This window comes from Equus quagga, chromosome 11, assembly GCF_021613505.1.
Source record: "Equus quagga isolate Etosha38 chromosome 11, UCLA_HA_Equagga_1.0, whole genome shotgun sequence".
Lineage (NCBI taxonomy): Eukaryota > Metazoa > Chordata > Mammalia > Perissodactyla > Equidae > Equus > Equus quagga.
Genome location: NC_060277.1, coordinates 95,317,199 through 95,330,298, shown reverse-complemented (window position 1 = coordinate 95,330,298; position 13,100 = coordinate 95,317,199). Strand labels below are relative to the sequence as shown.

The 13,100-nt window shown below is 52.0% G+C and overlaps 1 protein-coding gene across 2 annotated transcripts; it reads left to right on the top strand.

Moving 5' to 3' along the window:
- Window positions 1–4,941: 4,941 nt before the first annotated feature.
- Window positions 4,942–11,767, top strand: KRT32 (keratin 32). Of its 2 annotated transcripts, XM_046677155.1 has the most exons (8): window positions 4,942–5,729; window positions 6,407–6,489; window positions 6,651–6,807; window positions 8,076–8,237; window positions 8,320–8,445; window positions 9,169–9,389; window positions 10,030–10,117; window positions 11,299–11,384. In XM_046677155.1, exons 1-7 carry the CDS (start codon window positions 5,262–5,264, stop codon window positions 10,088–10,090), a joined length of 1,278 nt encoding a protein of 425 aa, XP_046533111.1. In that variant the 5' UTR covers window positions 4,942–5,261; the 3' UTR covers window positions 10,091–10,117; window positions 11,299–11,384. The 2 variants fall into 2 exon arrangements, with proteins under 2 accessions (XP_046533111.1, XP_046533110.1); XM_046677154.1 differs by lacking the exon at window positions 10,030–10,117 and having other exon boundaries at window positions 4,947–5,729; window positions 11,299–11,767.
- Window positions 11,768–13,100: the final 1,333 nt, after the last annotated feature.

The window sequence follows — 13,100 nt, the reverse complement described above, 5'->3', positions numbered from 1 at the left end:
GCACGTTCTGGTATTGTTGGTTTGTGTCTCTGCTGGGTGAAGAGGGGTGACTCCTGGGCAGAGGCACAGGGGTCATTTGACCATGTATGACCCTGGGGACGACAGGGTCCCTATGCCCCTGTTTGGGTGCAGAGAGGCCTATACTGAGGCTTTTTGCTCAGCTTTCCTGATGAAGATGCTTCTCCAAGATTCCAATGTGGTGACGGGTGTCAGAGACCTCTCTTACTCCCCCTCTTAGTGTCCACGCTCATGGGATCCCAGAGGAGCATGGATAAGGCTGAGACCAGTACGACTGGAGGCATTTCAGGCCACCTTTAGCCTCAGGCCTGCGGTCCTTCTAAGAACAGCAATATGGACTCTCACCCAGGGAAGCCTCAGGAGCGTGTTTGCATCAACTCCCACTTCACTGCAGCCCTTTCACACAGCCCTTCCGGTTCAGCAAAGCCCCTTAAAATCCACACACCATTAAAAGCAGGAGAGTCTTGTCCTTGAGACTCATCACGTTCTTGTGCAGCCTTGGCATCTGGTGAGGCACAAAGTGCCTTTGGGTACCAAAGCATTTCTGTATGGAAGTGGGAGCTCCCAGCATCCTGGTCCAAATGTTCTCATTTGTGTCCAGAATGTCTTCCCCTAACAGACCAGGCAAAGACCAAGCTCCATCTATTCCAGTGTGAAATGGAGAAGGATGAAGGCAAAACTTTCTGAGATAGACAGAAAGGCGGGTTGTCCCCAGATGTCCATGTGCCCTTCATAAGATGCTGAGAGCTCTGCTAAGGAACTTCAGGGATACTGAGAGAGTTGTAACAGCGCCCAAGGTGGAGAACAGATTGGTGAAAGATGCTGACCAAGGTGGGCCTGAGGCCCCCACCCCTCAAGGGTGCCCAGTATAGTTCACCCTGATTCAGTGTAGATTCCCCCGCCTTTCTAAGCCCCTGTAAAGGAGGCCCTGGGCTTTGAGTTCTCCCAGCCTCCTCTCTCCTGGCTCGCTGCACCACCTCAGCTTCAGTCTTCTTGGAACACCTTGGCTGGTTTTGCTGAGGCTCAGCCACCTGAAGAAGATGGCCATCTTGGGATCATTCAGTCATTCAACAAACCCACACCGAGTGCTTCCCTGGGCCAGGCAGTGCGTTAGGTGCCAGGAACAGGATTGACCCTCACTGGAGGGAGGCCTAGGGATGGCACAGGAAGGACGCCCACTCACTGCCTCTTTTCCTTCCAGGAAAAGAGGAGACCAGCTACAGGGGGCCATGGTGTTAGTGTGATGAATGTGGGCTCCAAAAGTGAGTCAGACTGCCCTAGAGTCAAATCCTGGCCCCACCACTTACCGTCTGTGGGAGCTTTAGCAGGTGGCAGTCCCTTCCTGAGTCTCAGTATCCTCATCAAAAAAACAGAGAATGTGACGCTTAACTGTGCTGTAATCCCTAATGCTTTGCTGAGCACATGCTGGGCTTGTGAAAGCCGATCAACATTGTTGATTCTGTTCTAGCTGGGTGCCTGGATCGCTCTGAGAGTGGGCACCCACCTTTTCCTTGTCCAGGGTTTCATTCATTTCTGAGGTTCGTTCTGAGCAGCAATGCCCAGGGTAAAGCAGGCCAGCCAAAGTGGACGTGGAGTTATATGACTTGTTGTCCAATTCTGACTTGGAGCAAAGTCAGTGCGGGAAGCCACGGCAGCAAGCAGCACACGGATGCTCTCTTGAGCATATGGCTCCAGTGAACTCTGTTTTACATAAACCACACGCTTCCTCTTTACGGCATCCTTTGTGGTACAAGCACCTTCCAAGCTCCTCCTGGCTCCCCCCAAGATATGCTACCCAGATCCTGTGTAGCCGTGCCTCTAATTATTATTTACTCCCTTTGCTTGTGCTTTTAAATTATGATGCTCTTTCCATTCGGCCTGAGGTTCTCAGCCTTGGCTGCACTTTGGAATGACCTGAAGAACTTTAAAAAAATATGGATTTCTGGTCTCACCCCCAGAAATCCTGACTTAGTTGGTCTGGAATGTGGCCTGGCGCTGGAGTTTTTCAAAGCTCTTCAAGGGTTCCCCTGTGCGGCCAGGGCCGAGAGCTCCTGCATTAGTGGGGGGCCTCTGGGCAAGGCAGCTGGGGCAACAGGCCTCTCAGTGCAGCCCGGACCCAGACCTTAGTGCCGTCTGATCCCAGATTGTACTTGTGACTCTTCCTTAGTTCTGGCTTTTTTCTCTCCTTTAATTTCAAACAACTGAACTGAATTTTTAATTTCAGTTTCTGTACTTTTAATTCCAAAGAGCTATTTTTTGTTCTCTGTTCCTCTTTTATAACATCCAGTTCTTGTTTCAAGGATGTAACTGCTATACTGATCTCCGAGATTATTAAAAAAATATATTTATCTATCTTAATAGATTGTTGCAGATTCTGCATTGTTTTGTTTTCCCCAATTTCCTCTTTTTCACTGTTTTCTTTGTTTGCTTGTTTTGTTTTGTCTCTGCTTTTCATGTTGGAAATTTCTCTCAAATGTCTGGGATCCTTCTGTTTGTATGTAAGGACGAGACACTAGAAAGCTGATGGAACGTGCCATGTACACGGGCAGGTTGGTAAATTGGCTTTTTGGCTGGTAGAACTACCTAAATTCAGTTTTTGTAAGTCTTTCCTCTGGAGTCATTTTGTTTTTTCAAAGAGCAGAGGGTAGGAGCTGGTCTTGGGCCAGGCCTGGACACGCCTCCTGCCTGCCCTTACTTGAGTAGGCCCTTCATCCTGGACCTATTTAGCCCAAACTCTCACCAGTATTCCTTCCTGTTTTCTCCCACTTGCTTGGCTTTTTCTGCATCACTTTCCCTTCTCTCCCTCTCCTTTTTCTAATAAATGTATTTGCTCAATAGCTCGCTTTGGCCTCAGAGGGGCTGGGCTTCAGTGAGAGCCTTTGGATTCACAGGGACCTAATCTGGACCCACTGTGAGCCTGCCCTGGGGCTGCCTTTGCTGGCCCCCACTTCTTCCACGAAATGTCCCCCAGGTCTGGCACACTGGCCGGAAATCTAGTCTTTGAACACTCTGCTCTCGTTTTTCGTACCACTCTGACGTGAAACTCAGTCCTTCCTTCACAATGTAAAATACTGCTCACGCCAAGCATCTGAATTTGGTGGTCTTTGCTGAAGATCTCTTGGGGACCATGAGGTGGGACTGTGTCACACAGGTCACAGCCTCTCACCACCTTCCTGTTGCCTCTCTTCCTGGCTCCTGCCTCTCTCTCCTCTCACTCCTTCCTGCCACGATTGCCCTGGGAGCTTCAAACTCTTCTCCTTTTTCTCCCTCTGATGTCTTGCTAGCCAGCATCAAGGCACTTGGGGTCCCGCCTTCTACCCCAACAACTTCTTAATGCATTTTTTCAAGTAAAGACAATTCTTTCTGCAAGAGGAATTCTGGCGGCAAGCGTTAAGATACACACACTCCTATACCTCAGCGGTGCTCCAAAGCGCCTGGAGGACTCGTTAGACACAGATGGTGGGGCCCTACCCTCAGGGTTTCTGATTCAGTTGGTCTGGGGTGGACCCAGAAACTGCGTTTCTAACATGGTCCTGAGTGATGTTGATGCTGCGCATCTGGAGACCACACTTTGAGAACCCCTCCTACACCTGCTTACAGTAATTATATTGTAATTTATTTTGGTGAGGATTAAATGGGCAAATTAATGCCAAGCACCCAGCACAGTACCTGGCACTTATGTATGTTACATAAGTACTGGTTATGATTTTAAAGGGTGGTCCGATGAGTCTCATTCCACGTGGTTGCTGTCACAGCTCCTTCTGTCTGATGCCACTGTCTTCTCTAAACAGTTAATCCAGACAAAGGAACTGGAATTTACGATTGTTGCAGGAAATCAAACTGAGAGATAATCTAGTCTAACCCTTTCAATTTGCATGAGGAAACAGAGGCCAAGAGAAGTGACTTTCCCAAGATCACACAGCAAGTTAGAAGTTAGCATCTCTATCTTGACTTTTCTTAAGCAACAAATTTTGGGGACTATGGCTGGGTGGCATTTGCCCTTCCCTGCCGTTTCACCAACACTTCTAGAAATACATGAAAAATAAGAAAGTACTTATACTCCAATATTTTACTGAGAAGATTAATGAATAAAAAGTGTCTATGTAACACACACATCTTAGACAGGAAGTGTGTGAGCCCACAAGTACTACAGGCAGGACTGAGGACTCCTGGTCTTGCCCATTGCTTTCTTAAGGAATGCCCAAGGCTTCTATAATTGGGGACATGCTTCCAGACTTAGCTCATCTTGGGGCTGCATAGTGTGGCTTCTCAAGGGAGCTGGTTCATGCTGCTTCCGGTCTCCGAGGTCCCGGAGTGAGCCCTCCCTGGCCACCACTGCAGAAAGCAAAAGCAGAGTCTGTTCCAGCCTGTCCAAGCTCAGTCTGTTCAACAAACAATCATCGAACTTGTGACAACTCTGCATGTGGAGCAGCAAGAAATGGAGGGGAGGATCCAGAGATGCTCAAGACGGAGCATCTGCCTCAGGGAGATCTTCACGACACTGATCTCCTTTCCCAAGAGTATGGTCCTCCCGTCTCTGTTTCTCAGTCGTGTCCAGTTGGAAGGATGTCCCTGGTTCTTAGGCTCTCTGTCTGTGTCCTGAGTTTGTTCTCTCCTCCCTGATTGTATTTTCTTCCTCTTGGTAGGAAGACAATGCGTGCTAAGAAGCCTCAGACGTTCTTTCTCCTTTCTCCCTGGATTTATACCACTGCCAGTATGGGTGCAGCTTCTGTCTCCTACACATTTCCTCTTTAAGGGGCCAGGCCTCTTCTGACAGGGAATGCTCCCATTAAAAGGAGCAGCCACTGCCCCACAGAACTGTGGCCTTTCTCAGGGCCGGAGCCGGTGGGGGCGCAGGGGGCAAGGCCACTGGTGGCCCAGGGCCAGGCTGCTGTGGTATCCTGGCAGCCCTGCCCTGGTAATGAGGGCCCAGGTGTGGAGGCGATCCTTTGAAGATGTGTCCTGCAGCCCTCCCCTGGTGATCAATGACAGGAGCCCAGAGTCCTGCTTTAGCCAAATGACAAGCTTGGCCTCTTTTATGAGGAAAGAAACTCCTTATTGGAAACCAAATTAAAAATTAATTAGCAGCTTCTTCTGGGGCTGGGTATAAACATCAACATCCATGATGACTTTCTAGCAGGAGCCCCCTCACTCCAAGGGTATAAAAAGGCCCAAGCAGGATGCGGTCTTGTAGACACTGGTGATCCAGGTCACTGCAGCTGAGGAGAAGGGGCCTCCCCAACATGACATCCACCTGCTCACCGGCCTCCACCAAGAGCTGCCCCCGGCCCTCCTCTGTGTGCTCCGGCAGCAAGAGCTGCCGGCCTGAGCTGTGCCTGGGTTATGTCTGCCAGCCCGTGACATGCATGCCTTCCGTCTGCATGCCCACCACCTACCGGCCGGCCAGCTGCCTTTCCAAGACGTACCTCTCCAGCTCCTGCCAGCCCAGCAGCTGCCGGCCAACCAGTGGCATCTCCAGCTCCCTGGGTACCTGCAGCTGGTACTGTGAAGGGACCTTCAATGGCAACGAGAAGGAGACCATGCAGTTCCTGAACGACCGCCTGGCCAACTACCTGGAGAAGGTGCGCCAGCTGGAGCGGGAGAATGCAGAACTGGAGAGCAAGATCCAAGAGGCCTGCCAATCTCAGGTGGTCACCATGTGTCCTGACTACCAGTCTTACTTCCGGACCATTGAGGAGCTCCAGCAGAAGGTGAGGGCAAGGGGTGAAAAGACTTGTTGGGAAGGCGACGGGAAGAGCTGGCATTCCAGATTTGAATCTCATTAATTTACTAAGCTATGTTCAGAGAAAAGAGACTTCCCCAGGGCACGGGATTATCTCATAATTTGAGTGCTCAGCCAGGCCCCTTAACGAGGAAAGAGGCCTGGGATGTAGTCTCAGTTCTCCCATTGATTCACGGCATGACTGGGAGGTCCCTTCCCTTTTCCAGGCCTCAGTTTCCTCATCTGTAAAATGGGGATCATAATGGTCCTTACCTAATGGGGCTGTCGAGAGGATTCCGTGAGTTGATGCAGGTGAATTGTTGAGCGCAGCCCCTGGTACGTGGTGAATTTTCAGTAAATGTCAGTGCTCGTTAAGGACTCTTCTAACTGTTGCATGAAAGACATCAGACTTAATGAGATTTTTTCCTTTCACATTGCTCATTGCATCCAAAATGGGCATTTGGATTTGTGAAGACCCAGGTGCTTAAAAAAGAAATCTCCTGTTCTCCAAGGACTCGTCGTTCATTAAATATCCCCCAGAGTTCCAGGGGCTTCCACAGGGATGGCTGTGAGGCTGCAGGGCCCATCAGCTGTTGTCTCCTCATTTGGGTTCTTTTTCCTTCCTCTCATCCCAGACTAACCCCCTCTCTGTGCCTTGGTCCCCAGGTTCTGTGCACCAAGGCAGAGAATGCCAGGATGGTTGTGCACATTGATAATGCCAAGCTGGCTGCTGATGACTTCAGGACCAAGTGAGTTTGGCTGGGGGATGGGGGGGTCCCCTCTCCCTGTACAAGCTTGGGCAGCTTTCCATTAGTTTCACAGAGAGTTGGAAAAGCACCCGCAGGACAAGGTCTTCCCTGAATTCTGTATTCAGTTTCACCCCTCTGCTGCTGACCCTGTCCTTGCACAGGTCCGAGACGGAGCTGGCCATGCGGCAGCTGGTGGAAGCCGACACTAACGGCCTGCGCAGGATCCTGGATGAGCTGACCCTGTGCAAAGCTGACCTGGAGATGCAGGTGGAGTCCCTGAAGGAGGAGCTGCTCTGCCTCAAGAAGAACCACGAGGAGGTGAGCCCTGAAGTCAAGTTAAGGTGACCCTGGGAAGCGGGGTGGGAAGAATGTGGGCTTTTGGGTTGGGTAGATGTGGGTTGAAATTCCCAGGCCTGCAGCGTATTGTTTCTGGGACTTTGCCCAATTTATTTAACCTTTCTGAGCCTCCTCAGCTCAACTCTGTCATGCAGTGTTGCTGCGAGACTTGAATGAGGTCATGAGTGTCAGACATCTTTCACTTGGTCAGTGCACAGAAATGCTAGCAAGCTTCCTTCTGCATTTCCTGCATGTGCGTGACAGCCACACGTTTGTGGAGACGGCATTTGTTTTTCTCATGAGAGCCACATACCCGGGTAGAGCGGTGCACTAGGGCCGGAGGGGGTTGGGTTCTGGAACCCATAAGGAATGGCCTGTCCATCTCTGCTAGGCTGGATTGCTGGTGGTGACCCCCATCTCTTCTAAGAGACAGTTGAACTACAGCGGTTTTCTTCTTTTTTCTGTCTCAATCCTTATTCCTCTTCCTCTCTTCTGTCTGCATATAATATACTTAATCCAAAAGCCACAGGTTGACCCTAGGCTTTCCGAGTTCTCCTCATCTCCTGCAGGTCCTCGGAGGGAAACCCCTCCCCGCTGGGCCCCTGTAAAGCCCACCTGGGCTCTGTGGTTTTTCCCTCCTTCCCTGGGTTGACTCTCAGCCTCTTGACTTGGGGTTTGAAAGAACAAGTGCCTCTGAGTCCTGGCTGGGTTTCCTTAGGCTTAAGTGTAAAGTAACACTCAGTCATCACTACTCGCTGAGCGCCCTAAGGCACCTGACTCATCCCAATTAAATCAGAGGACTGGGAACCCCACCAAGAAGTCACTAACGAGGCATCATCACACACTCTGGCAGCCTCGGCGACAACTTTCTCTCCTTGGCAGCCGGGCCTGGGGAGGTGCCTGAACCGAGCAAAACCAGGCTCCTGCTGCCCTCCTTCCCAGACGAATGCAGGCTGGGAGTGTAGCCAGGCACACAGGGCACAGGTTTCCCATTTTAGCCCAAATGGACCAAACAAACCGTGACGCTGCTCTTGGCTTCCGCCAAAGCAACAGGAAGCGTTTAGCTGGAGTGCTTCTCCCATCACGGGTGTGTCCAGCTGGAGCTGGAAGACCAACCAGACACTGCAGAGTGGACTGCGGTCCTCAAAGGGCCCCTCTAACCTAGAGATCTTCTGTTCCATCTTTTCTCGTCTCCCAGGGGAGATGAGCTGGGATTGTGTGACTTGCCTGGGGCTCTTGTGCCTTTTTAGGAAGTCAGCGCCCTTCGATGCCAGCTTGGGGACCACCTTAACATTGAGGTGGATGCCGCGCCCCCTGTGGACCTGAACAGGATGCTGGAAGAGATGCGGTGTCAGTATGAGACGGTGGTGGAGACCAACCGCAGGGATGTGGAGGAATGGTTCAACACGCAGGTGGGCCTCCCGCAGGTGGGCTGGCCCCCCCCCAGTGTCCCTGAGAAGGCATTCTCAGCCTTTCTTGTGTCCCCCATCACAGATGGAGGAGCTTAACCAGCAGGTGGCCACGAGCTCTGAGCAGCTTCAGAGCTACCAGTCGGACATCATTGATCTGAGACGAACGGTCAACACGTTGGAGATTGAGCTGCAGGCCCAGCACAGCCTGGTGAGTGCAGCTGGGTGGGCCCCTCTCCCCCAGCTCTGGCTCCCGGGCAGCACCGAACGTAGATGCAGGCATTCAGGAAAGAGGAGGAAGAGGAGGCCCAGATTCAGCCACCACAGAAGCTTGCGCAGCTGACCTCTCCCAGGGGGGGCTTTCTCCCAAGACCAGGATCAGAGATAAAAAGGGCATGTTTCACATCTGACACGGGTTAGGTGGCCACTGTCAAACACAACTCCCTGAGAAGGCTTGTTATGAGCTTAGCCTGCCCTGCCTGTCTGAACCCACGCTCCTCGACCCCACGTGCGGGGCTGTTACAAATCCCCATGCCAGGATGGATTAAATCAGAGTCTCTGGAGGTGGGGCCTGGGCCTGGGTCTTTTAAAAAGCCTTGCACGTGACTCTAATGTGCAGCCAGGGCTGAAGGCCACTGATCTCAATGACGCCAAGGGGGAGGCGCCAGGCGAACTCAGAGCCACAGCCTGCAGCCAGGCAAAGCTGAAGGAGGGAATAAGTGACTCAGGATCACACAGGCCTGGGTTCAAACCCTGGTCCGTCACTTACCAGCTGCTTAGCCTCGACCTTTCTGGGCTTCAGTTTCTGCAGTGACGTAGGGAGGTGTCATTCCCAGCCCCTGAGGGAGTCTTGGCTCTTCTTGGTTCTTTCTGAACTGGGCCGTGGAAAATAGGTCTGCTCCTCGGGGTTATTTTGTCTTTCCTTTTGCCTTAGAGGGACTCTCTGGAAAATACCCTGGCAGAGACCGAGGCCCGCTACGGCTCCCAGCTGGCCCAGATGCAGAGTCTGATCAGCAACGTGGAGGCCCAGCTGGCCAACATCCGCTGCGACCTGGAGCGGCAGAACCAGGAGTACCAGGTGCTGCTTGACATCCGGGCCCGGCTGGAGGGCGAGATCAACACGTACCGGGGCCTGCTGGAGAGCGAGGACTGCAAGTACGTGGGCCCAGCCCAGGCCGCACAGAGACACGTGGGTCGGGGTCAGCCGAGGCCATAGGAAGCAACTGGATCTACCCTAAGATAGAACCCTGTCATGATCAAGAAGTGATTAGGAAGCTAGTACGATCTGAGTCAGGCAGGTGTTTACGCTGCCATCCCCAACCTGGCCTGTTGCAGACCATTCTGCTCGATTCCAAGTCGACAGACTCCTTCCTGGTACCTACCACGTGCCAGGCACCATGGGGGACGCCCAGGTAGAGGACAACAAGGCATCTGCTCTCAAGTGTCTGGGGAGACAGGCAGACAGGCAACTGGAGGTCACACTGGTGGAGGCGGGGGATTGTTGGCGCTTGGGAGGACAATAGGGAGCTTCCTGTGATGAGCTGCGGTGGGAAGGAGGACAGGAAAGTCAGCTGGGGCCCATTTGTGGAGAGCCATGAAGGCCTGGCTGGGGAAGAAGCGCTTTATTTTATAGGCAGGTGGGAGGCCTTTTTTCAAGGAAGAAATGATAGAATTTGCTCAACTATTTCCGCCACTAGAGGGCAAACACCTAGAACTCAGAGACAATATGAAATATTTTTATCCCCTGCTCCTGGCACGTAGTAGACGCTCAATAAACGTTTCTTGACCAAGTCAGTGAGAACTCAAAGCTGCTCTTCAGGAAGATGGCACAGATGGCAGCAGGAAGGACTGAGTAGAGGAAGCAGGCCCTGGCGGTGGTCTAGGTGAGCAGTGGGGGGGCTCTGTCAGGGCAGAGGAGGCACCCGCCCCCAGCCACTGTGCAGGGAGGCTCCACAGGGCTTGATGGCTGGCTGGGCGCAGGACACCTCTGGGCCATGGACCACCCGGTGGGCTGATGACTCTCGCAGGCAGTTTCTTATTCTACATTCAGCCTCGCTTCTCTGTCATTCAGAATCTTATCCTCCAGGACAAGGGTTGCAAAGTCAAATGTTTTTCAAGGCCCAGGCTATTAACATATATGAGTGACATGGGTCGCTGTGAGACTGCGGAGAAGCAGGGAGCTGTGCCCTGTCCAATGAGGGCGCCGCCCCCTCAGGGCCGTTTCTACCCTGTGAGACGCAGCTCCGGTATCGCTGGATCTTCTGATTGTTCAAGGGAATCTGGACTTCTTTTACATGTTAAATTCTCCCGATTTTTAAATATTTTCAACAAATTAAAAAAATATATAGTGCCGGCCAAATGAAACACATTTCAGGCCGGATGTGGTCCTTGGGCTGCCTGTGCAATCTCTAGGCTGCTTGGCCTCCATCCAATGTTCAGCGTGTTGTTTCTAGTTTTCAGCCCGCAGCTGTCCGTCTCCGAGATCGTCCTTTCTCCTTGTGCTGTGTATTCCTTCTATATCAGTTGATTAATTCACCTTATTTAACACATTCTTATGAAGCGCCTGCTCTAGGCTCAGTATATGGGGTGGGCAAGTACACACGGCTGCTGACCTCCCTCCCTAGTGGAGAGACAGACCATAACAGAACAGTCGCAGATCACTCTGGAAGGAGGTACATGGGACCCTAGGGCGATTGGACACAGAGAGATCAGAGGAGGTTTCAAGGAGGATGGGACAGTTGGGTTGAAGGAAGCCACTCTTCATCCCAGAGCAAATGGGAGCCCTTGAAGGTTTCAGGCGGGGGAGGGCACGATGAGATTTGTGTTTGTAGACGGTTACTCTGGCCACTGAGTTGACGATGGTTAGCAGGGGCGAGCGTGGGGTTGGGAAGACTAGTTAGGAGGCCGTTGGGGTTACACAGGCGAAGATGATGGCGGTTGGGACTAGGGAAGCTGGGTGGAGAAGGCGCACAGTGGGGTTGAGAGGCGTCGGGGGCAGAATTGACCGGACTTGTTGCTGAGTTGGCTTCCTTCTAACCCCGCCCCACCTGCTTTTCCTCCGAAGGTTGCCCTGTAACCCGTGCTCCATGCCGTCCTGTCCCCCTTGTGCGCCCTCCCCCAGTGTGCCCCGCAGTGTGGTGCCATGTACTGTCGTCGGTGTACCTTGTATTACCTGCCCTCCCGGCCGCTACTGAAGTTCCTCAGCACCGGTGGATCCTGGAGGGACCAGAGCTGGGCGGCTGGTGCCTCCTCAGGATGAGCCTGACCACGGGTGGGTGGCCGCCAAGACAGCAGGGTCCGCCCGGGCCAGCAAGGAACCAGGCACCACGTGCGGCGGTACCAGGAGGAGGGCCGTCCGCAATGCGCCTGCATCCTGCAGGGGGCGCCCTAGCCCCCACCGCTTAGCGCCTGCTCGGCTCACTTCCCAGGCAAATCGCTCTCTTTGCTGATGCTTCTGGTTGTCTCCGCTGCTTCAGGAGCACGTGTTCCGAGTTACCTGGAAAATAAAGCCTCATTTGGTGGTCCTGCAAAGACATCGTTCTCTGTTTGTCACTGACGCTGCTGTATCTGACAGCCAATTCTACACAGTTGGGCTCAAGAGGAAAGTGGCCGATTTCTATATTTATTTCTATGTCCCTTCTGCTTCCACAGGGGCTTCAGAGGTGTTCACTAAAAAGTCCCGCATGCCATAAACCAGTTAAAACTGGGGGATCGGTCCAGAGCCAAGTAATAAAAGAACAGAGGGAGATAATTATGGCAGAAACCCTGGCCAAACTACTGTAATTGAGAATAATACTGTAATAACCCCACCCCTAAACCTCATTACAGCTGGTACAATGGGATCATTCATTCAAAAGATCTTCACCGATTGCCTCGTACGTGCCAGATTCTACATTACGGGCTGGCTAATCCACGTGGTAGTCTCCCAGACACCTTGTTAATAATGTCCCATTTAATCCTTGCAACAATCTATGCAAAACATACCATTATTTTCTTCCCTTTATAAATGAGGACACTGAGGCTCAGAGAGGTTAAGAAACTTGTGCAAGGTCACACAGCTAGTAAGTAGTGGACCCAGAACTCAAATATAGATCTTTAGGCCCCAGAGATGCTCAACCAATTCACATTCTGAGTCCTCACTATTTGCAAACTACAGCTGGGTGCAGGGGAGACCAAAAAATGCAAGTGATCCCCACTGTCCAGACACTTCTAATTAAAGAGGGAGCCAAGACCAGTGTGTGTAAGGCCTCATTCCTTCTTCAATAAGGGTCTAATAATAATAATAAAAATAATAATAACCATTGCTACCACTTATTTAGCACTTATGATGCAGCTGGTACTGTGTTGAGCACATCACATAAATTAACTTGTGCGGTTTCCTGAACCCTGTAAGGCAGGCATCGTGTTCATTTTACAGATGGGAAATGGGGATGTGGAGAGTGGTTTAGTCAGTTGCCCAAGGTTACATGCAAGGACAAAAGTTTGAACTCGGGTCTAGCTGCTTCCACTGTGGCATTATTCTAACCACTCTGCTACATTGCCCAATTCCTACCTAGAAGGAGCATGTGCTGACAAAGATTGGGAGAAAGTACCAGCTTGGGGAGAGCAGAAAAGGCTTTATGTAGCTGGTGGCATTTGCGATGGGCCTGGAAGGTTGACTAGAATGTCTACAGAGCAAGAGAGGTATAGGTGTGTGGGGTCTGCAGGAAAGCAGAAGTCACGCCGAGGAGCCTTGAGTGGCTCTGCTGGCTGGAGCAGCCAGTTCCTGTGAAAGACTGGTGGTCATAAAGGTCAAGTGGTAGGAAGGTGGGAGCCTGTGGTGGGCCTTGGTTTGCCCACGAAGAGCCTGGACTCCGTCCTGAAGGA

What these genes read in the sequence shown, in the direction of transcription:
- KRT32 (XM_046677154.1), top strand. Translation starts at nt 5,262, where the DNA reads ATGACATCCACCTGCTCACCGGCCTCCACCAAGAGCTGCCCCCGGCCC. An exon ending in GCTGATGACTTCAGGACCAA is followed by an intron (nt 6,490 to 6,650) that starts GTGAGTTTGGCT and finishes GTCCTTGCACAG; the next exon opens with GTCCGAGACGGAGCTGGCCA. An exon ending in TGCAGGCCCAGCACAGCCTG is followed by an intron (nt 8,446 to 9,168) that starts GTGAGTGCAGCT and finishes CTTTTGCCTTAG; the next exon opens with AGGGACTCTCTGGAAAATAC.